The sequence below is a fragment of the Coregonus lavaretus genome, assembly GCF_964263955.1.
Source record: "Coregonus lavaretus genome assembly, chromosome: 25".
Classification (NCBI taxonomy): domain Eukaryota; kingdom Metazoa; phylum Chordata; class Actinopteri; order Salmoniformes; family Salmonidae; genus Coregonus; species Coregonus lavaretus.
In genome coordinates this window covers 7278460-7301175 of record NC_140012.1, presented here as the reverse complement: position 1 = coordinate 7301175, position 22716 = coordinate 7278460, and the positions used below count along the sequence as shown (strand labels likewise).

Genomic DNA, 22716 nt, shown 5'->3' with positions numbered 1-22716 from the left:
TTTTTAAAGTCAATTTTTACACAATGTTTATTTTTTACAGTAAGTCTAAATTCTTCATTTCTGACTGGATTTATACTGTACATCTGGACAAAATAAAGACATCCTCTCTTTTAGTAGTGTATCAGCCTCAATTTCACAGTTTTTCTCAAAAGAATCCCACATGGTTAAAGAATATGTGGGATTGAACCTGCAGTCTTTGGAAATGCAACCAGATCATTAACCCTCTGCACCCCCAGGGAATAGCTGTGACCTTGTGTTTTTCTAATATGCTCAATCAGGACACAGAACGCAATTTCTGAGTTATTAAAATGTTCCCATCCTCTTCATATGCTGTGTACTTGTAACACTGTATTTTATGATTTTGCTCTTTGCTATTGCGCTCTGTTTGTTGTTGACAATTTTAATTGAAAACAATCATAGTAAGGTACTTAATTGTTACCCAGAAATGATTTGGGGCTCTATTCAATCTGTAATGCGTTACAGATTGCGCAATAGAAATGTAAAGGTAATTTCCGATTGAGCCGACATATGCAGCATTTACCGTGAATGCAGTCAATCACGCTGTAACGCAGAATTTCTGCAATACTGATTAAATAAAGCCCTTGATATTGAGTTAAAAACAGCTGCGTTGGATCTTTAAATCAATAAAAGATTATTGAATTGAACCTGAATTGTTTTTTATATATTTATTGTGCCATAATTTTTCAGAATGGGTATTGCCTGCATTTGTATGTGTTTTGATTGAAATTGATAAAAGGTAAAATTGTCTTTTTTTACTTTAATGGTTCTGAGCCTGTATTTAAGAAGCATATGTATACACAAGAATACAAGTTATTTAACGAAAGCTCTATCCAACTAAAATCACTGTGATGAAGAAAGAAAATCATAAAATATAGTGCTTAACAGTACACAGCATATGAAAAGGATGGGAACATTTGAATAACTCAGAAATAACCCTGCAACACCACAATTATCCTTTGGTAGTTCAGAGGTTTACTGATCTGACTGCAGAGCTGAAAATTGCAAGTTCAAGCCCACACATTATTTCAACATGTTTCTTTTGAAAAAGAAAAACAGTGAAATTGCGGTTCAGATATAATCTACTAAAATAGAAGATGCCTTTACAGTGGGGAAAAAAAGTATTTAGTCAGCCACCAATTGTGCAAGTTCTCCCACTTAAAAAGATGAGAGAGGCCTGTAATTTTCATCATATGTACACGTCAACTATGACAGACAAAATGAGGGAAAAAAATCCAGAAAATCACATTGTAGGATTTTTTATGAATTTATTTGCAAATTATGGTGGAAAATAAGTATTTGGTCAATAACAAAAGTTTCTCAATACTTTGTTATATACCCTTTGTTGGCAATGACACAGGTCAAACGTTTTCTGTAAGTCTTCACAAGGTTTTCACACACTGTTGCTAAGATTTTCTATGGGATTGAGATCTGGAGACTGGCTAGGCCACTCCAGGACCGTGAAATGCTGCTTACGAAGCCACTCCTTCGTTGCCCGGGCGGTGTGTTTGGGATCATTGTCATGCTGAAAGACCCAGCCACGTTTCATCTTCAATGCCCTTGCTGATGGAAGGAGGTTTTCACTCAAAATCTCACGATACATGGCCCCATTCATTCTTTCCTTTACACGGATCAGTCGTCCTGGTCCCTTTGCAGAAAAACAGCCCCAAAGCATGATGTTTCCACCCCCATGCTTCACAGTAGGTATGGTGTTCTTTGGATGCAACTCAGCATTCTTTGTCCTCCAAACACGACGAGTTGAGTTTTTACCAAAAAGTTCTATTTTGGTTTCATCTGACCATATGACATTCTCCCAATCCTCTTCTGGATCATCCAAATGCACTCTAGCAAACTTCAGAAGGGCCTGGACATGTACTGGCTTAAGCAGGGGGACACGTCTTGCACTGCAGGATTTGAGTCCCTGGCGGTGTAGTGTGTTACTGATGGTAGGCTTTGTTACTTTGGTCCCAGCTCTCTGCAGGTCATTCACTAGGTCCCCCCGTGTGGTTCTGGGATTTTTGCTCACCGTTCTTGTGATCATTTTGACCCCACGGGGTGAGATCTTGCGTGGAGCCCCAGATCGAGGGAGATTATCAGTGGTCTTGTATGTCTTCCATTTCCTAATAATTGCTCCCACAGTTGATTTCTTCAAACCAAGCTGCTTACCTATTGCAGATTCAGTCTTCCCAGCCTGGTGCAGGTCTACAATTTTGTTTCTGGTGTCCTTTGACAGCTCATTGGTCTTGGCCATAGTGGAGTTTGGAGTGTGACTGTTTGAGGTTGTGGACAGGTGTCTTTTATACTGATAACAAGTTCAAACAGGTGCCATTAATACAGGTAACGAGTGGAGGACAGAGGAGCCTCTTAAAGAAGAAGTTACAGGTCTGTGAGAGCCAGAAATCTTGCTTGTTTGTAGGTGACCAAATACTTATTTTCCACCATAATTTGCAAATAAATTCATAAAAAATCCTACAATGTGATTTTCTGGAATTCTTTTTCTCAATTTGTCTGTCATAGTTGACGGGTACCTATGATGAAAATTACAGGCCTCTCTCATCTTTTTAAGTGGGAGAACTTGCACAATTGGTGGCTGACTAAATACTTTTTTTCCCCACTGTATTTCATCCAGATTCATAAATCCAGTCAGAAATGCAGAATTTAGAATAACTGTAAAAAATAAAATAGTGTGTAAAAATTGACCGTTCAACTTTAAAAAACACATCTGATATAATTCCTACTTTGAGACGCTTGATAAGGTCCCTTCTGTCTTATTTTTCATGATCTGATCTTAGATCAGCACTCATAGTCTTGGGTACCTTAAATATGGGCCCAAACGAACGCAGCATAAAAAGAGGATGGGTGAAGTGATGGTGAATAACCCAGTTACCAGTATTTCCCTAGGTTAGTTATATGTAAGAAGGCTAAAAAGGATGTGTGGAATGAATTCCTGATTCATCATACTTCCATGGCTATATACTGAAAAAATGAGATGTAAGAGAGCTTCCCTGGTGGCACAGAGGATAAAAGACCTGGCTTGGGACCAACATGTGGAGATTGTCAACATACAAAATAATATGGTTGTGTATGTATTATTAAATGCTGTTCAATTGTCCTATGAATGAAAATAAAATGCCATGTGTCTCTATATCACCTTCAAATGCGAACTTCCATTAAATCTGGAGAGAAACAATGGGGATGTATTCCAATGTGCTTTTTAAGCTTTAAGGAGCAACACATTCGCATGCTGAGAATGTTGTAGTAAAATTAGGTAAAACTTAAATATAACATTTTCTAAATGTTCTTGAAATCTTCTGAGGAACTCCAAGACAAGGTAAAATGTATATTGCATAAACATCAATGGAATATTGTGTTAAATCGTAAAGAAATATGCTATGAACATCAAAACTGACTTATTTGGAAATTGTGGAACATTGTGCAACATTGTGGGGGAATGTTCTGTGCAGCGTATGTGAATATCACAAGAACATTCTTGCAACATCCCAGACAACTCCCATAACTTGATGAAATGTTCTAGGAACCTTTAAAGAACTTAGACCAGGTGTTCTTTTGTTGTTGTTAACATTCTTACAACATTATAGGAATGTCCTGTGCAACCTAACTTAAACATTGTATGAATGTCATCACAACTGAGCATATTTTGTGCTTTGGGAACCTATCTCTAGTCATATCCCCACAATGGTCCCAAAATCTAAAGAAACATTCTGGGAACCTTTAAAGAATAGACTAAATGTGTCTAGGAACATTCTTGTAACATCAGTTGAATGTTTTTTGCACCCTAAAATAAACATTGTAGAATCCTCAGCACAACTGGACAGTTTTTGTGTTTTGGGAACTTCTCTTTTGTGATGTCCCTACAATGTTCCCACCAGACTGTTCCCACAACCAAATGAATCATTCTGGAAACCTTTAAAGAACAGATTAAATATGTTATAGGAAAGTTATTGCAACATCAGGTGAATGTTTTATACAAACATTCCATAATCATCAGCACGACTAGACAGTTTTTGAGTTATGAGAACAATTGCCGCAACCAAACGAATGTTCTGGGAACATTCACAGAAGCAATTTTGGTTTCTAACCAACATCAGAGTCAAAGGTTGGATGCTGTGGGATGCTATTCCCGAGACACACGAATCCTGCATTAATTCTGAGGTAAGTAACAGGCTGGGCTTACTGTTAAGGTTAGGGTTAGCTAACATGCTAAGTAGTTCCAAAGTAGCTTAAAAGTAGTAAGTAGTTGCAAAATGCTAAAGTTGTCCATAATGAGATTCGAACACACAACTTTTTGGTTGCTAGACATTAGATTACCCAGCTACCCCGACCACCCACCCAGGTGACGTTTATCAATATATTCGGCTCTATTTACTCTTAGATTTGAAAATGCTTGTTAGCATCAAAGTAGACATCATGCAAGACTACAAATCCCTGCAAGCTCCTGCAAGTGAACATTAGATAGTAAATCCAGAGATTTTTACCTCGATTCGGCAGTCTCGTCCAGATCATGACATTTGTAGTTCTTTATGTGGTCCTCTGTAGCTCAGCTGGTAGAGCACGGCACTTGTAACGCCAGGGTAGTGGGTTCGATCCCCGGGACCACCCATACACAAAAATGTATGCACACATGACTGTAAGTCGCTTTGGATAAAAGAGTCTGCTAAGTGGCATATTATTATTTATGATAGCCATATTAGCAGCTAATTAGCGTTTCATTTTGGGGGGCTGAATACAGGCGAATATATCGATAAAAGTCACCTTATCTTAGAGAGATTTACACGGTTATCAAAACGTCACACCAGGGTAAGCCTACACGGAACACAGACCTTATTTTAAGTGTTTCTAAAATCCCCTATGGGAAAAATGAATGGTGCAAAAATGATTGGAACCATTTCCCTGTTTGACTGCTAGGTTTTATGAGTATTATGACTATATAGATGTTGAATTCACCGATGCCAGCGCATCAGGCTGTAATTTTATAAAGTAGATGACTCAACTGTTGACTCATTTATACTCGCTTGTGTGTCTTATTCGGAATGCGGGCCTTGTGTTTGATATGGCTTTTTCTTTGCAACTCTGCCTAGAAGGTCAGCATCCCCGAGTCGCCTCTTCACTGTTGACGTTGAGACTGGTGTTTTGCGGGTACTATTTAATGAAGCTGCCAGTTGAGGACCTGTGAGGCGTCTGTTTCTCAAACTAGACACTGTAATGTATTTGTCCTCTTGCTCAGTTGTGCACCGGGGCCTCCCACTCCTCTTTCTATTCTGGTTAGAGCCAGTTTGCGCTGTTCTGTGAAAGGAGCTGTACACAGCGTTGTGCGAGATGTAAGTGACCCCAAACTTTTGAACGGTAGTGTATTTGCATAAGTATTCAGACCCTTTCATATCAGATTTGAAATTGAGCACAGGTCCTTCCTGTTTCCATTGATCATCCTTGAGATGTTTCTACAACTTGATTGGAGTCCACCTGTGGTAAATCCAATTGATTGGACATGATTTGGAAAGGCACACACCTGTCTATAAGGTCCCGCAGTTGACAGTGCATGTCAGAGCAAAAACCAAGCCATGAGGTCGAAGGAATTGACCGTAGAGCTCCGAGAAAGGATTGTGTTGAGGCACAGATCTGGGAAGGGTACAAAAAAATTCTGCAGCATTGAAAGTCCCCAAGAACACAATGCCTCCATCAATCTTAAACGGAAGATGTTTGGAACCACCAAGACTCTTCCTAGAGCTGGCTGCCCGGCCAAACTGAGCAATCGGGGGGGAAGGGCCTTGGTCAGGGAGGTGACCAAGAACCCGATGGTCACTCTGACAGTGCTCTAGAGTTCTTCTGTGGAGATGGGAGAACCTTCCAGAAGGACAACCATCTCTGCAGCACTCCACCAATCAGGCCTTTATGGTAGAGTGGCCAGACGGAAGCCACTCCTCAGTAAAAGGCACATGACAGCCTGCTTGGAGTTTGCCAAACGGCACCTAAAGACTCTCATACCATGAGAAACAAGATTCTCTGGTCTGATGAAACCAAGATTGAAGTCTTTGGCCTGAATGCCAAGGGTCACGTCTGGAGGAAACCTGGCACCATCCCTACGGTAAAGCATGGTGGTGGCAGCATCATGCTATGGTGATGTTTTTCAGCGGCAGGGATTGACAGACTAGTCAGGATCGAGGCAAAGATGAACGAAGCAAAGTACAGCGAGATCCTTGATGAAAACCTGTTCCAGAGCGTTCAGGTCCTCAGACTGGGGCGAAGGTTCACCTTCCAACAGGAAAACGACCCTAAGCACACAGCCAAGACAACGCAGGATGGCTTCGGGACAAGTCTCTGAATGTCCTTGAGTGGCCCAGCCAGAGCCCGGACTTGAACCCGATCGAACATCTCTGGAGAGACCTGAAAATAGCTGTGCCGCAACGCTCCCCATCCAACCTGACAGAGCTTGAGAGGATCTGCAGAGAAGAATGGGAGAAACTCCCCAAATACAGGTTTGCCAAGCTTGTAGCGTCATACCCAAGAAGACTCAATGCTGTAATCGCTGCCAAAGGTGCTTCAACAGTACTAAGTAAAGGGTCTGAATGCTTATGTTAATGTCATATTTAAGTTTTGTATTTTTTATAAATTAGCAAACATTTCTAAACCTATTTTTGCTTTGTCATTATTGGGTATTGTGTGTAGATTCATGAGGGGGAAATAAATAATTTAAACAATTTTAGAATAAGGCTGTAACGTAACAAAATGTGGGAAAAGTCAAGGGGTCTGACTACTTTCTGAGACCAGGCTGGGAAACTACCTGGAGTCTATAGTGACTTCTTGACCTGACCAGGAACAACTCTGGGTCCTGATTATAAACTATAAGAAATATGGCGTAAGAAATTAGAAATAAGGCATTATTTTTACATTTGATTTCTCTCCATCGGTGGAGGGGGACCTGCTGAGAGCTGTCCAACAACGCCTGGCCAAAACAGAGAACCTCACTGCACTGCTGACTGATATCAGAGATCTCCATGTCCAGATCAACAGGGTGAGACTCCATATAAAACAACTTACAAACCACACACACACACACACACACAATAAAGGGCACACAATAAAGAGCACACACAAAAAAAGGCTCACATACACACACACACATAGCATTATAAAATCCATTCGATTCAAACACTGTTCAGACATAAATGCTGATTGAAGTGTTCTTTGTATCTCAGATGCTGAAAGCGGTCCAAGCGGACTGTGCAGCCCACAGCCACAAGCCTGGCCTCTTGTTTCAACGGGGACTATGATGTCCAGGTAGCCACACACCTGAGCCTGGTGCAGCTCCAAAGCTCTGACCAGGGCATAGTCTGCAGTTTAAGAAACATAGCCCAAGCCAATGGTGAGAGGGATGATGCTGGACTGTAGCCTACGTCTTTATAGTTTTTGGTATTGATCCAAAAATTACTAATTGCTATGTTTTTATGGTGATGTATATTTATATTATATTTATTTATTATTTTGTCTATTTATGATTGTATGTTTATTTATATAAATGCTTTAAAAATGTTATTTAAAAGCTTTTTTATTGCACATTTCAGTTAAGTCTACTCAATAATTCCCCTGTAAGCTTTGTGAGCTGTTATAAACTTTTTTCCTAATGTGTCATTGAGAACGTTTTTTGGGGGGTATTCTTGAGTAATTACCAGCTTTACAATGTAATATTAAGATTTATTAAGTTATTGTTTGATATTTAATTGTGATGTATTTAGAAAAAATATTTTGATATGTCAAATGCATTCCATGAAGCCACCATTTGTATTTCATAAGTTAGATGAAAAATGATTTTTATAGTGACAATTCCACACACGTATCTGATAACCACAGGGAAGTGCAATTTCATACTGTATGTTGTCCTTCATCTAAGGAATATCGGTACATGTTATTTTGTCACGTGCAATGCATTAGCTCACACCAAATATTATTCCAACCCATGTCCACCCACTACTCCTACTGAACTGAATGGATATTTGAGCCTGAGCTAACTTTCATTTTGTATTTATGGAGTAAGAAGCCCTAAACTCTTTATTTTTTAAAAGTCAGTGGGGATCTAATGATGTAACTGTTTTAGATACATACAAAAGTATGTAGACACCCTTTCAAACTTGTGGATTCGGCTATTTCAGCCACACCCGTTGCTAACAAGTGTATAAAATTGAGCATACAGCCATGCAATCTCCATAGACAAACATTAGCAGAATGGTCCGTACTGAAGAGCTCAGTGACTTTCAACGTGGCACTGTCATAGGATGCCACCTTTCCATCAAGTCAGTTTGTCAAATTTCTGCCCTGATAGAGCTGCCCCGGTAAACTGTAAGTGCTCTTATAGTGAAGAGAACGTCTAGGACCAACAACGGCTCAGCAGCGAAGTGGTAGGCCACACAAGCTCACAGAACAGGACCGCTGAAGCGCGTAAAAATTCTCTGTCCTCTGTTGCGGGAAAGTAGGACAGGGGCTGTCTAGTAAAAGCAGTAGTTCCTTTCTAGATGCTTAGTTGACCGGCTACAGAGGAAGTTCAGGATTATTCAACACAGTGAGTAAGCATCTTCTGCAGTGTGGGATTATTATGGTTACTGTGGTCTTTCGCTGGGTCGTGTTCACTATGCACCAAACGGGAAGAAAACAGACTAAAACAGGGAGGGATGACCTCAATTTGACCAATAAGAAACAATAGTTTTGATTTTCCATTATAAAACATTTTGCTATGTTGTGCCCTAATGAATAAGGCCCTATATGTCTCAAACAGTGTTTATTTCGAGATTTACATAATGTCATGTGATCATCTGTCATGGGATTGTGACATTCACTAGCCATATTTTTTAGGACAAAATTCAAAGCCAGTCAAGGCAGGACGTCACTGTAAACAATGTTACAGGTAACCTATTTTTCTCTTACAAGAAATGCTGAAGGTCAATTAACTTATATTCAACTGTGTTTAAGTGAAAATATTAGAGTTCTGAAAAATATCAGCATAAAGAACATCCCTGGAAAATATATTTTAAAATAAAATACAAAAGTAATTACATTTTCATGATTCTTTATTATAAAAAAAAACCATTATGTACATTTTATCGATAGGATGCCAGGGGAGCAATACAAAACAGTGTACAAATTATGTTTTCACCGATATAGCAACCATTGAGATCAAAATGAAAGACAAAACTATCTTCGAATGAATGATGGATGCAACCATGGTTTAATAACACAACTATTTGGTCACCAACTCAAGAGTATGGTGAAACTGGCATTTCCATGCCAAGGTGATGAAACTACGATAGCATGTTCCGTCTATGAGGGGCCAAGCTTTGAGGAGCAAATCCTTACTTCCACTTTAGTCTAATTTTCACTTAGTCATGCATCGATGTCAATGTGGCCTCCTGTAGCTCAGTTGGTAGAGCATGGCGCATGAACTTCGGGGTTCGATTCCCACGGAGGGCCAGTATGAAAAATGTATGCACTCACTAAGTCGCTCTGGATAAGAGCGTCTGCTAAATGACTAAAATGTAAAATGTAATGTGAGACTACATGAAAATTTGATTTAAGTGGAAGTTGGGTTCGGCCCTGAGTGACTGGGAGAATAGAATCCATGGAGAAGGCGGCGGTGGGTGAGCTGATGCCCGGGCAGTGGGCACCATCAGGGGTCTATAAGGCTGAGATGGCCTTGGCTGCCACCCTCCTCCCCAGGGGCAGAGTCAGGTCAGTGATGCCCAAGACCACCTTGGGCTTGGCCAGCGCAGGAAGCTTCACCAGCTCTGAGACCTGGGGGCAGACACACAGACACACGCAAACAGACAGACACACATGAACAGCTGTGGCATTCTCCACATTCTTCAACACCACTCTAAAACCCATCATGGCAGTAAGTAAATATCTAATGCCAGAGGTCACAATTCCTATCAAAAGTTGTTAATCACTAACAACCAACTGCTATCACATGGTTAACCCTAGCTTTCCTCCCACCACTCACCATGGTGAAAGGCATGAACTGCAGAATGCTTCCGCGGCTGCCCTGCTCCAGACACTCCACACACTCCTCCATGAAGCTCTGCACAAACTGGGTGTGTGGCCCTGCCGTCTTCGAGCCCAGGATGGACGAGATCAGCAGGAAGAGGTTGGCTTCACAGGAAGAGAAAGCATGGCGGATGTAAGCGAGCGGTCAACTAGGGGACAGATTTACTAAGCGTTTTTTAAATTAAACATAGAAGGTAGAATGAAATCGTAAAATGATCATTATGACAAGCAATACAACATAAAGGCACATTGTACATTTTGAAAATATCAAAAGCAAGGGGGCAAACTGTCAATTGCTTAGTAGGAGAACATGCCCTGGTAAGCCATACTGGTAAGCCATGATGCCTGCTAGGTGCTAAAGGTTTGAGACAGGTGCGTTGTTCTAACCTAGGACGCGGTTAAGAGGGTCCCTCATGTTGACCGTGTGGAGCTGGGAGGCCGACAGGGAGGTGGACATGGACCGGTCACCTACAACACAACCACAGGAGACAAGGCAAAGATCAAAGGTCATTATAGTGACAATCAACAGGAAAGGAGAAAGGGAAAGGGTCTTCAATAGCAAAGTCAAGAGAGTAGGGGGTTATTGTGGTTCATAGGCAGGCAAGGTTAACCCCATATGGAAGTTTTGTCAATGTATCAATACGTCACTGCTCTGACATAACGTCCTTATTCAAAGAAACTCTCCTTACGTCTCAATTCTATAACCTTCTGCTCTAAGTTGGCACTGGTCCACTTCCCTTAATGGATTTCAAAGGAAAGGCCTGGTGTCAGAAATGAAGGGTTAAAAAGGCTTAGGTGTCAGAAATGAAGGATAAAAAAGGACTGGTGTCAGAAATGAAGGGTAAAAAAAGGACTGGTGTCAGAAATGAAGGGTAAAAAAGGACTTGTGTCAGAAATGAAGGGTAAAAAAGGACTGGTGTCAGAAATGAAGGGTAAAAAAAGGCCTGGTGTCAGAAATGAAGGCTTAAAAAGGCCTGGTGTCAGAAATGAAGGGTAAAAAGGACTGGTGTCAGAGATGAAGGGTAAAAAGGACTGGTGTCAGAAATGAAGGATAAAAATACAATCAAATGTTATTTGTCACATGCGCCGAATACAACAGGTGTAGACCTTCAGTGAAATGCTTACTTACAAGCCCTTAACACTTATTTTTCTTTAAACTGCATTATTGGTTAAGTAAAAAATAGATAAGTAAAAAATAAATAAGTATCAAATAACAAATAATTAAAGAGCAGCAGTAAAATAACAGTAGCGAGGCTATATACAGGGGGTCCCGGTACAGAGTCAATGTGCGGGGGCACAGGTTAGTCGAGGTAATTGAGGTAATATGTACATGTAGGTAGAGTTAAAGTGACTATGCATAGATAATAAACAGAGCAACGTGGGGGGGGATCGACAATGCAAATAGTCCGGGTAACCATTTGATTAGCTGTTCAGGAGACTTATGGCTTGGGGGTAGAAGCTGCCATGCGGTAGCAGAGAGAACAGTCTATAACTAGGGTGGCTGGAGTCTGACAATTTTTAGGGCCTTCCTCTGACACCGCCTGGTATAGAGGTCCTGGATGGCAGGAAGCTTGGCCCCAGTGATGTACTGGGCCGTACGCACTACCCTCTGTAGTGCCTTGCGGTCGGAGGCCGAGCAGTTGCCATACCAGGCAGCGATGCAACCAGTCAGGATGCTCTCGATGGTGCAGCTGTAGAACCTTCTGAGGATCTGAGGACCCATGCCAAATCTTTTCAGTCTCCTGAGGGGGAATAGGCTTTGTCGTGCCCTCTTCACGACTGTCTTGGTGTGTTTGGACCATGATAGTTTGGTGGCGATGTTGACACCAAGGAACTTCAAGCTCTCAACCTGCTCCCTACAACCCTGTCGATGAGAATGGGGGCGTGCTCGGTCCTCCTTTTCCTGTAGTCCACAATCATCTCCTTTGTCTTGATCACGTTGATGGAGAGGTTGTTATCCTGGCACCACACGGCCAGGTCTCTGACCTCCTCCCTATAGGCTGTCTCGTCGTTGATCAGGCCTACCACTGTTGTGTCGTCCCAGGGTCCTTATCTTAGTGATGAGCTTTGAGGGCACTATGGTGTTGAACGCTGAGCTGTAGTCAATGAATAGCATTCTCACGTAGGTGTTCCTTTTGTCCAGGTGGGAAAGGGCAGTGTGGAGTGCAATAGAGTTTGCATTATCTGTGGATCTGTTGGGGCGGTATGCAAATTGGAGTGGGTCTAGGGTTTCTGGGAAAATGGTGTTGATGTAAGCCATGACCAGCCTTTCAAAGCTACACTCACATGGCTACAGATGTGACTGCTACGGGTCTGTAGTCATTTAGGCAGGTTACCTTAGTGTTCTTGGGCACAGGGACTATTGGTGGTCTGCTTGAAACATGTTGGTATTACAGACTCAGTCAGGTACAGCTGATGCTCTCATGCATGCTTCAGTGTTGCTTGCCTCGAAGCGAGCATAGATGTAATTTAGCTCGTCTGGTAGGCTCGTGTCACTGGGCAGCTCGCGGCTGTGCTTCCCTTTGTAGTCTGTAATAGTTTGCAAGCCCTGCCACATCCGACGAGGATCGGAGCCGGAGTAGTACGATTCAATCTTAGCCCTGTATTGACGCTTTGCCTGTTTGATGGTTCGTCGGAGGTTATAGTGGGATTTCTTATAAGCGTCCGGGTTAGAGTCCCGCTCCTTGAAAGCGGCATCTCTAGCCTTTAGCTCAGTGCGGATGTTGCCTGTAATCCATGGCTTCTGGTTGGAGTATGTACGTATGGTCACTGTGGGGACAACATCATCAATGCACTTATTGATGAAGCCAGTGACTGATGTGGTGTACTCCTCAATGCCATCGGAAGAATCCCGGAACATATTGCAGTCTGTGCCAGCAAAACAGACCTGTAGCTTAGCATCTGCGTCATCTGACCACTTCTTTATTGACAGTGCTTCCTGCTTTAGTTTTTGCTTGTAAGCAGGAATCAGGAGGATAGAATTATGGTCAGATTTGCCAAATGGAGGGCGAGGGAGAGCTTTGTACACATCTCTAGTGTGGAGTAAAGGTGGTCTAGAATTCTCTGGCTGCACAGAAATGAGGTAAAATGGATTTAAGTTTCCATGCATTAAAGTCCCCGGCCAATGGGAGCGCCGCCTCTGGATGAGTGTTTTCCTGTTTGCTTATGGCCTTATACAGCTCATTGAGTGCGGTCTTAGTGCCAGCATCGGTTTGTGGTGGTAAATAGACAGCTACGAAAAATATTGATGAAAACTCTCTAGGTAAATAGTGTGGTCTACAGCTTATCATGACTGATGGTAGAGGCAGATTACCCACTCGCCGTTGGATCCTGACAAGGCACCCCGACCTACGTCCCTGATATCTCAGTCTCTTTCTCCTGCGAATGACGGCGATTTGGGCCTTGTCGGGTGTCTGAAGTAAATCCTTTGCGTCCGACTCGTTAAAGAAACAATCTTCGTCCAGTACAAGGTGAGTAATCTCAGTCCTGATATCCAGAAGCTCTTTTCGGTCATAAAGAGACGGCGGCAGAAACATTATGTACAAAATAAGTTACAAATAATGCAAAAACACACACACACACAATTGCACAATTGGTTAGGAGCCCGCAAAACGGCAGCCATCTCCTCCGGCGCCATTCCCATAAAAAGGACTGGTGAAATGCTTATCACTGGAGTGAGTCTTTAAGGACACTCCCTCCTATTTCAAGTCAAGACAAGTTTCTAAATTACTTTTTTCCCTCCACTACTCTTAAAGTGTGTGTTTGCCCAAAATGTCCCTCTACACCCCCTTTTTGCACATTGGGTTTCTACCTGACACTAATTAGTTTAATTACGCTTACACTAGTGGTGTTTTTACTAATGTCATAATCACCCTAGTGACATCAGGGGAAAAAAGTCACCCTTTTTCTTTCGACATGAAAACGGTTGTTATTGTTGAGCACTGAATTATTACAAAATAACAAAAGCTTTGATGAACCATGAGCCGTGCAACAGTCAACTTGCTGACAAAGTGAGGTTCCGAAGACAGTATTTTACAAAAGTCTTACAACGCTTGGAAGGCTCAGACGCAAGCTCATTTGCGTACGCCTGTCATTTGGTTGAGAGAACTTGTCTACTTGCTTTTGACGGGGGTTCATAACCTTACTCTGTCTTAAAAACCTTCATGGAATCTGGGTGAAGGCATTCATCCCCTAAGGAAATGGGGATGTCACATGAAAAGACACAGTATATTCACAACGTCACAAAGAGACTTTTGAAACTTGCGCTCTCCTGCATTGAGCAGAATATAACAATAATACCATCACCTATTATCTTTATATGTATGCAGGGCTGCATTCAGCAGGCACGAAGTTGTGGAACATTTCAGATAGAAATATATGATGCTGGGAACAAACATGCCTCTCTGACATGTAGAATAAGGAACCATATCAGCTCTATTCATAAATGTTTTATTTGCAACATTCAAAAAGTTTGCTCACTGAACCTGCCGCTGATGTACTTTCTTTGACACCAGAGAACAGCAAACTGACCTGGACTAGAAAGGACCACCGGCTCGTCCTCGTTGGAGCTGAGCAGACGCATGAGCTTGGAGGGCTGCGTGTCGTCCAGAGGGAACAAGCTACTGTAGTCCTGGGGTTAACGAGAGGCATGTTAGACTACATTACCCATAGCACTGGGGAAACATGACAATATAGTGTGTTGTGACTTTATTAAATGCACTTTAAATAAATTGATTTGTTTGTCTGTGTTGTTACCTCAATATCCTCCCGCTGCCTCTTGCGTTGTCGAGCTGAGGCCTGGCCTTTGTGGTGAGTGGAGAAGGAGCTGAGAGCACACCATACAGACAGCCTGGAGAACAAGAGGACAAGACTGTCAACTGGACATCAACAATGGAACACAGCCAAAACCAAAACTGTAAAGATGCAGAGAAGAGGAATACATTTGTTAAAATAAGATTCAGGAAAAACCTATTTATTCAGTAATTCATTACATATATACTGTACAGGGAAGATGTATAACTAGGGCCTGCTTCCAAGGCAAAGATGAAGCCTAGTCCTGGAGAAGTATCCACAAAACATCTCAGAAAAGGTCCTAGGAATACTGTTAAAACCTGTTTTAAGACAATAACAAAAAACTCCCAGCTCAGAGTAAGTATTAATTCAGTCAAAAACATGATTTTCCTGTGTTTTCTATATATTTCCATAATATGAGGTTGGAATAATACTGTGAAAATCAGGATAATGCCCTTTTAGTTTAAGAGCTGTTTGAAAAGGCCGCCTGACATTTTTGCCTGTTTTGGTGGGATGGAGTTTTGGCCTGCCTGGAGACATCACCAGGCGGTAAATTAGTTAATAAACCAATAAGAAAGAGAGTTCCAAACCTCTCTGCCAATAACAGCTAGTTTTCAGTTTTCCCCTCCCCACTCAGACCACTCCGAGATAGTCCTAGCTAAATTTTTGCTTGAGAAATTGCTCTTTGCTAAGAAGCTATTTTTGTTTCTTATTGACCATTTTTATTTAAAACAAATCACAGTAAGGACTTAAAGGGAGTATAGCACCTATTTCTCAATGCCAGAAACGCATATAATAGTAACTTAGAGCACCCCAAGAAAACATTCTCAAATGACAATGAATTGTTATATCATGTTGTTCTAAAAGTTGGGTTTGAGGTTCTCCAAAATCAGCTCTAACTTCGGAAACAATCCCATAACACCCCGCCGACAGCGTCACACAAATGAAAAACTTTGTAAAAAGTGGGATAAATTCGTGAGAATGAGGCGGGCGAATTGCTATAGTTAGCTATCCTCTTCCTCCATTTCTGAATGAATTTATGGCTATTTCTTTCTAGCTGGCAAAGTAAGTGAGCTTGATTTTGTTTGTGTACTGCCATATGTCGATAACATAGCTAAGTTTGTTACTGGTATGGGCTAGTAAATATCCTAAACCTAGCCAGCTAGATGGTGATAACCACAAGCTAAAACCGGGGAGAGAGGGAGGAGGGAATTTACTTTGTTTCATTTGCTGCTGGCTTTCTAATGGTCACTCAAATACGTATTTCCACAAGTAATTGATTAAATTAGATTTGTATTCTATAGTTATGTCAATATGTTGTGAATATTGTACAAAAATCCTCACAGCCGTTTTCCATACTAAAAAGTAGGCTACAGGCAATATGTTCCTCCACCGTGTGAGTCAAAGATATTACAATCTTGCGTTCGGGGCTTTCCGGCAGTCTTCGTGGTTTTTATATGCGGGGAGCATAAATTGTACAATTGTAAACTAACAAATACTTCAAGTTAGAACCCATGTACTGTATATTAGTTAATATACACCACCAACTGTCTCTCACTGTTCAAATAAACCTACCATTAAAATTATAGACTGATCATTTCTTTGTCAGTGGGCAAATGTACAAAATCAGCAGGGGATCAAATACGTTTTTCCCTCACTGTAGGTTAATTAAATAATAGAAAGAAAAATGTGATTATATATTAGCCTAGTGGTTATAAGTATATAGGCATATCATGTGAAATAGACATGTGAAATCAGTGTCAAAAGCACAAGAGATACTGTTGAATGTAGGTCTAGATTATTTATGGATTGATCATATAGAAATATCAAAACAGTCTTTCAACAACTCCAAAGCAAATTGCATGTGGCGCAGGAACCACTGACTCACTGCCCTTTTCAGGACTAGGCCTAATCTGTGTTCTGGAAACTGGCCCCTACAGTCACCTATTAAGCCAGGTAGCTAGCAATATACAGTCCCTATGATTTAGCTAGCTAGCACATGGGAAAGACATAACATTGTCACTGAGAACCCGAGAGCATACACTAGGAGGACTCAGTCTTACTTAGCCAAGGCCTTGCCGGGCGGGTCTGCCAGGCTGTGCCAGTGGGCCGAGTCTGTGAGCAGGTTGGGCAGGATGTGGCCCAGCAGGGTGAGAGTGATCTGCTGGGTGTCCAGGCAGAAGATGCTGTAGAGCAGCTCCACCACCCGGTTGGCCCACTCCTGGCGAGTCTCCTTCAGCAGCTCCTGAGTCACACATAGAAATTAGGAATGAGGAATGGATTGATACACACCTTATACCCTCCATACTCCACCAGCGAGCTGCTGCGCTTCCTTGGTGAGTTCCTGTGTCGTCACTGCTACCGGCTACTGAACCTGTCCCCAACGACCTAGGGCTGTGGCTGCAGAGCGTGGAACGCTTCCTGCTCGACCACGATTGGGGGAATCAGAACATCCTCAGTCCAGCCAACGTGGTGTTTGTCTACATGCTGTGCCGCAAGGTGGTCTCCTCCGAGGCAGCCACCGAGCACCAGCTGCAGGCTGTGGTGATCACCTGCCTCTACCTGACCTGCTCCTACATGGGCAACGAGACCTCCTACCCACTGAGACCCTTCCTGGTGGAGAGCTCCAGGGACATCTTCTGGGAGCGCTGCCTGTCCATCATCAACCTAATGAGAGCCAACATGCTCCAGATGAACATGGACCTGCATTATTTCTTCCAGCTGTTTGCTGACCTGAAGAACGAGAGCCAGAAAGAAGATGAGGAGCCGCTTACTCATCGGTCTGGACCGGTGAGGGGCCCAGGGGAGAGGGGCCAGGCTCTATAGTAGGCTTGGGCGGTATATCGTATACCAGGATATTTGGAAAAAGCCACGGGATAGTTTTTCAATACTGTAAATACCATCAAAACTATTTATTTGAAGTTTTTCAATAAATTGTAATACTTGTAGTTACTTTAAGTTATTACCTGCAGTCAACTTGTGCAATACCTTAGGAGTTAAGCAGATTGCGTACTTCATTTCACCTGTCACATTAGTTTAAATTATGAAACTTACCGTAGTTCCCTAGAACAGTTGAGCCAGTCACATGTTTGTTTGTAAATAGCAAAGGGAGAAAGCGAGTTTGAGAGTCCATAGCCTTCTATATCTATCAACGCTGTGCGGCGCACATAAGGTGATGAAGTTACACTTGTATGCAATTCAGTACTAAATGTTTGCCATCAGATATCTGCCATTTTTCCCCTGTGTTTCCTACTAGCGTTTTTTCCTCTGTTCTACTCCCATCTGCTCTGTGTACACACGCTGATCTTCCTTCAGAAAAGCATGCATTACAACTTTGTTCATTTGCACAATTTCTCTCGTTCACTTTTGTTTGTAAATGTCCACAATCACAGAAAATGACATTGGGTAGCTACAATCTATGCTTGTATAACTTTATGAGCTGGATTTACCTTGTCTTAGCAATTAGTTTCTGAGGTGGAAGTTGGGAGAGTTATATTTGGGAGTTGTGCTGAGGGAGGCCCCGCTCTCTCCTTTCCCAGATGTTTAGTTCATTTCATTCCGATCTCCTCTGCATTATTGTAGCCATTTGCTGCAGCCTGTCAACTATCCCTCTGCCTATCCCTGTTCTCTCCTCTCCGCACAGGCTACACAAACGCCTCACACCGCGTGGCTGCTGCCTCTCTAACCTGGTGGTCCCTGCACGCACCACCCACCTGGAGTTCCAGGTCTCAGGCAGCCTCTGGAACTGCCGTTCTGCTGCCAACAAGGCAGACTTCATCCCAGCCTATGCTACCCTCCAGTCCCTCGACTTCTTGGCGCTGACGGAAACATGGATTACCACTGAAAACACTGCTACTCCTACTGCTCTCTCCTCGTCTGACCATGTGTTCTCGCATACCCCGAGAGCATCTGGTCAGCGGGGTGGTGGCACAGGAATCCTCATCTCTCCCAAGTGGACATTCTCAATTTTTCCCCTAACCCATCTGTCTATCTCCTCATTTGAATTCCATGCTGTCACAGTCACTAGCCCATTTAAGCTTAATATCCTTGTTATCTATCGCCCTCTAGGTTCCCTTGGAGAGTTCATCAATGAGCTTGACGCCTTGATAAGTTCCTTTCCTGAGGATGGCTCACCCCTCACAGTTCTGGGGGATTTCAACCTCCCTACGTCTACATTTGACTCATTTCTCTCTGCCTCCTTCTTTCCACTCCTCTCCTCTTTTGACCTCACCCGCTCACCGTTCCCCCCTACTCACAAGGCAGGCAATACGCTTGACCTCATCTTTACTAGATGCTGTTCTTCTACTAATCTCACTGCAACTCCCCTCCATGTCTCCGACCACTACTTTGTATCCTTTTCTCTCTCGCTCTCCTCCAACACTACTCACTCTGCCCCTACACAGATGGTAATGTGCCGTCGCAACCTTCGCTCTCTCTCTCCCGCTACCCTCTCCTCTTCCATCCTATCATCTCTTCCCTCTGCTCAATCCTTCTCCCTCCAATCTCCTGATTCTGCCTCCTCAACCCTCCTCTCCTCCCTTTCTGCATCCTTTGACTCTCTATGTCCCCTATCCTCCCGGCCGGCTCGGTCCTCCCCTCCAGCTCCGTGGCTTGATGACTCATTGCGAGCTCACAGAACAGAGCTCCGGGCAGCTGAGCGGAAATGGAAGAAAACTAGACTCCCTGCGGACCTGGCATCTTTTCACTCCCTCCTCTCTACATTTTCTTCATCTGTTTCTGCTGCTAAGGCCACTTTCTACCACGCTAAATTCCAAGCATCTGCCTCTAACCCTAGGAAGCTCTTTGCCACATTCTCCTCCCTGCTGAATCCCCCCCCCCCTCTCTGTGGATGACTTCGTCAACCACTTTGAAAAGAAGGTTGACGACATCAGATCCTCGTTTGTTAAGTCAAATGACACTGCTGGTCCTGCTCACACTGCCCTACCCTATGCTTTGACTTCTTTCTCCCCTCTCTCTCCAGATAAAATCTTGCGACTTGTGCCTGCAGGCCGCCCAACAACCTGCCCGCTTGACCCTATCCCCTCCTCTCTTCTCCAGACCATCTCCGGTGACCTTCTCCCCTACCTCACCTCGCTGATCAACTCATCCTCGACCGCTGGCTATGTCCCTTCTGTCTTACATTTACATTTACATTTTAGTCATTTAGCAGACGCTCTTATCCAGAGCGACTTACAGTTAGTGAGTGCATACATTATTTTTTTATACTGGCCCCCCGTGGGAATCAAACCCACAACCCTGGCGTTGCAAACGCCATGCTCTTCCAACTGAGCTACACCCCTGCCGGCCATTCCCTCCCCTACCCTGGACGACGCTGGGCCAATTGTGCGCCGCCCCATGGGTCTCCCGGTCGCAGCCGGTTACGACAGAGCCTGGATTCGAACCAGGATCTCTAGTGGCACAGCTAGCACTGCGCTGCAGTGCCTTAGACCACTGCGCCACTCGGGGACCACTGCGCCTCTCGCTCTTCAAGAGAGCGAGAGTTGCACCCCTTCTCAAAAAACCAACACTCGATCCCTCTGATGTCAACAACTACAGACCAGTATCCCTTCTTTCTTTTCTCTCCAAAACTATTGAGCGTGCCCTCTTTAGCCAACTCTCTTGCTATCTCTCTCAGAATTACCTTCTTGATCCAAACCAGTCAGGTTTCAAGACTGGTCATTCAACTGAGACTGCTCTTCTCTGTGTCACGGGGGCTCTCCGCACTGCTAAAGCTAACTCTCTCTCCTCTGCTCTTGTCCTTCTAGACCTGTCTGCTGCCTTTGATACTGTGAACCATCAGATCCTCCTCTCCACCCTCTCCGAGCTGGGCATCTCCGGCGCGGCTCACTCTTGGATTGCGTCCTACCTGACCGGTCGCTCCTACCAAGTGGCGTGGCGAGAAGCTGTCTCCGCACCACGTGCTCTCACCACTGGTGTCCCCCAGGGCTCAGTTCTAGGCCCTCTCCTATTCTCGCTATACACCAAGTCACTTGGCTCTGTCATATCCTCACATGGCCTCTCCTATCATTGCTACGCTGACGAGACACAACTAATCTTCTCCTTTCCCCCTTCTGATAACCAGGTGGAGAATCGCATCTCTGCATGTCTGGCAGACATATCAGTATGGATGACAGATCACCACCTCAAGCTGTACCTTGGCAAGACGGAGCTGCTCTTCCTCCCGGGGAAGGACTGCCTGTTCCATGATCTCGCCATCACGGTTGACAACTCCGTTGTGTCCTCCTCCCAGAGTGCGAAGAGCCTTGGCGTGACCCTGGACAACACCCTGTCGTTCTCCGCTAACATCAAGGCGGTGACCCGATCCTGTAGGTTCATGCTCTACAACATTCAGAGAGTACGACCCTGCCTTACACAGGAAGCGGCACAGGTCCTAATCCAGGCACTTGTCATCTCCCGTCTTGATTACTGCAACTCGCTGTTGGCTGGGCTCCCTGCCTGTGCCATTAAAGCCCTACAACTCATCCAGAATGCCGCAGCCCATCTGGTGTTCAACCTTCCCAAGTTCTCTCACGTCACCCCCCTCCTCCGCACACTCCACTGGCTTCCAGTTGAAGCTCGCATCTGTTACAAGACCATGGTGCTTGCCTATGGAGCTGTGAGGGGAACGGCACCTCCGTACCTTCAGGCTCTGATCAGTCCCTACACCCAAACGAGGGCATTGCGTTCATCCACCTCTGGCCTGCTGGCTCCCCTTCCTCTGCGGAAGCATAGTTCCCGCTCAGCCCAGTCAAAACTGTTCACTGCTCTGGCACCCCAATGGTGGAACAAGCTCCCTCACGACGCCAGGACAGCGGAGTCACTCACCACCTTCCGGAGACATTTGAAACCCCACCTCTTTAAGGAATACCTGGGATAGGATAAAGTAATCCTTCTACCCCTCCCTTACCCCAACCCCCCCAAAAAAAAAAAAAAAAAAAAAAAAACACATTGTAAAGTGGTTATCCCACTGGCTATAAGGTGAATGCACCAATTTGTAAGTCGCTCTGGATAAGAGCGTCTCCTAAATGACGTAAATGTAAATGTAGTTTGTTTTTGCACGTTAGCATTTAGCTAACAGCGTCTATGTGATTTCGTTATTAGCTTGTGCTAATTTTGTTAGCATTCTGGTAATAGAGGGCCTTTATGTGCTATGCCGCTAAATCCAGGTATATGAAAGTCTGGATAGCAACCAAGCCTACTCTATAGACTGAAGTGAACACCCCTGTCCCACTACTGCAAGGAGAGTAGAGGACATTTCTGCTGCAGTGCATACAATACAGGAGATACGACCTAAGACACAACATTTGATGGTCACACTACATGTTCAGAAATATCTATTTTATTTTCATTTAATAATAAATTGATGTTTTACTCTTTGAAAACATCAAGCCCAGGGATTTTTCTTAGTTACATAAAAAAAACTATACTTAATAACTTTTTTTGTTGCATTACAACCTGTAATTTAAATTGATTTTTATTTGGATTTCATGTAATGGACATACACAAAATAGTCCAAATTGGTGAAGTGAAATTAAAAAAATAACTTGTTTCCAAAAATTCTAAAAAATTAATAACGGAAAAGTGGTGCGTGCATACAGTGGGGAGAACAAGTATTTGTTACACTGCCGATTTTACAAAGCATGTAGAGGTCTGTAATATTTTATCATAGGTACACTTCAACTGTGAGAGACGGAATCTAAAACAAAAATCCAGAAAACCACATTGTATGATTTTTAAGTAATTAATTTGCATTTTATTGCATGACATAAGTATTTGATCACCTACCAACCAGTAAGAATTCCGGCTCTCACAGACCTGTTCGTTTTTCTTTAAGAAGCCCTCCTGTTCTCCACTCAT

The 22716-nt window shown here is 43.4% G+C and overlaps 1 protein-coding gene and 1 pseudogene across 3 annotated transcripts in view; one reads left to right on the top strand and one right to left on the bottom strand.

Moving 5' to 3' along the window:
• Positions 1-9079: 9079 nt before the first annotated feature.
• The window catches only part of LOC311100474 (mediator of RNA polymerase II transcription subunit 24-like), a 38394-nt gene continuing 24757 nt past the window's right edge, over positions 9080-22716 (bottom strand). For both annotated transcript variants that reach the window (XM_084141394.1, XM_084141395.1), the window contains exons 21-26: positions 16923-17104; positions 14824-14917; positions 14599-14698; positions 10456-10536; positions 10025-10173; positions 9080-9816 (exon numbers count right to left, since the gene is read on the bottom strand). In XM_084141394.1, coding sequence (XP_083997520.1) covers positions 9700-9816; positions 10025-10173; positions 10456-10536; positions 14599-14698; positions 14824-14917; positions 16923-17104 — 723 coding nt within the window. In that variant the 3' untranslated portion in view covers positions 9080-9699. The remainder of the gene's footprint in view (positions 9817-10024; positions 10174-10455; positions 10537-14598; positions 14699-14823; positions 14918-16922; positions 17105-22716) is intronic.
• Positions 17129-17653, top strand: LOC311100497 (cyclin-dependent kinase 5 activator 1-like; annotated as a pseudogene). Its single transcript has one exon. The product of its transcript is annotated as a cyclin-dependent kinase 5 activator 1-like (transcript).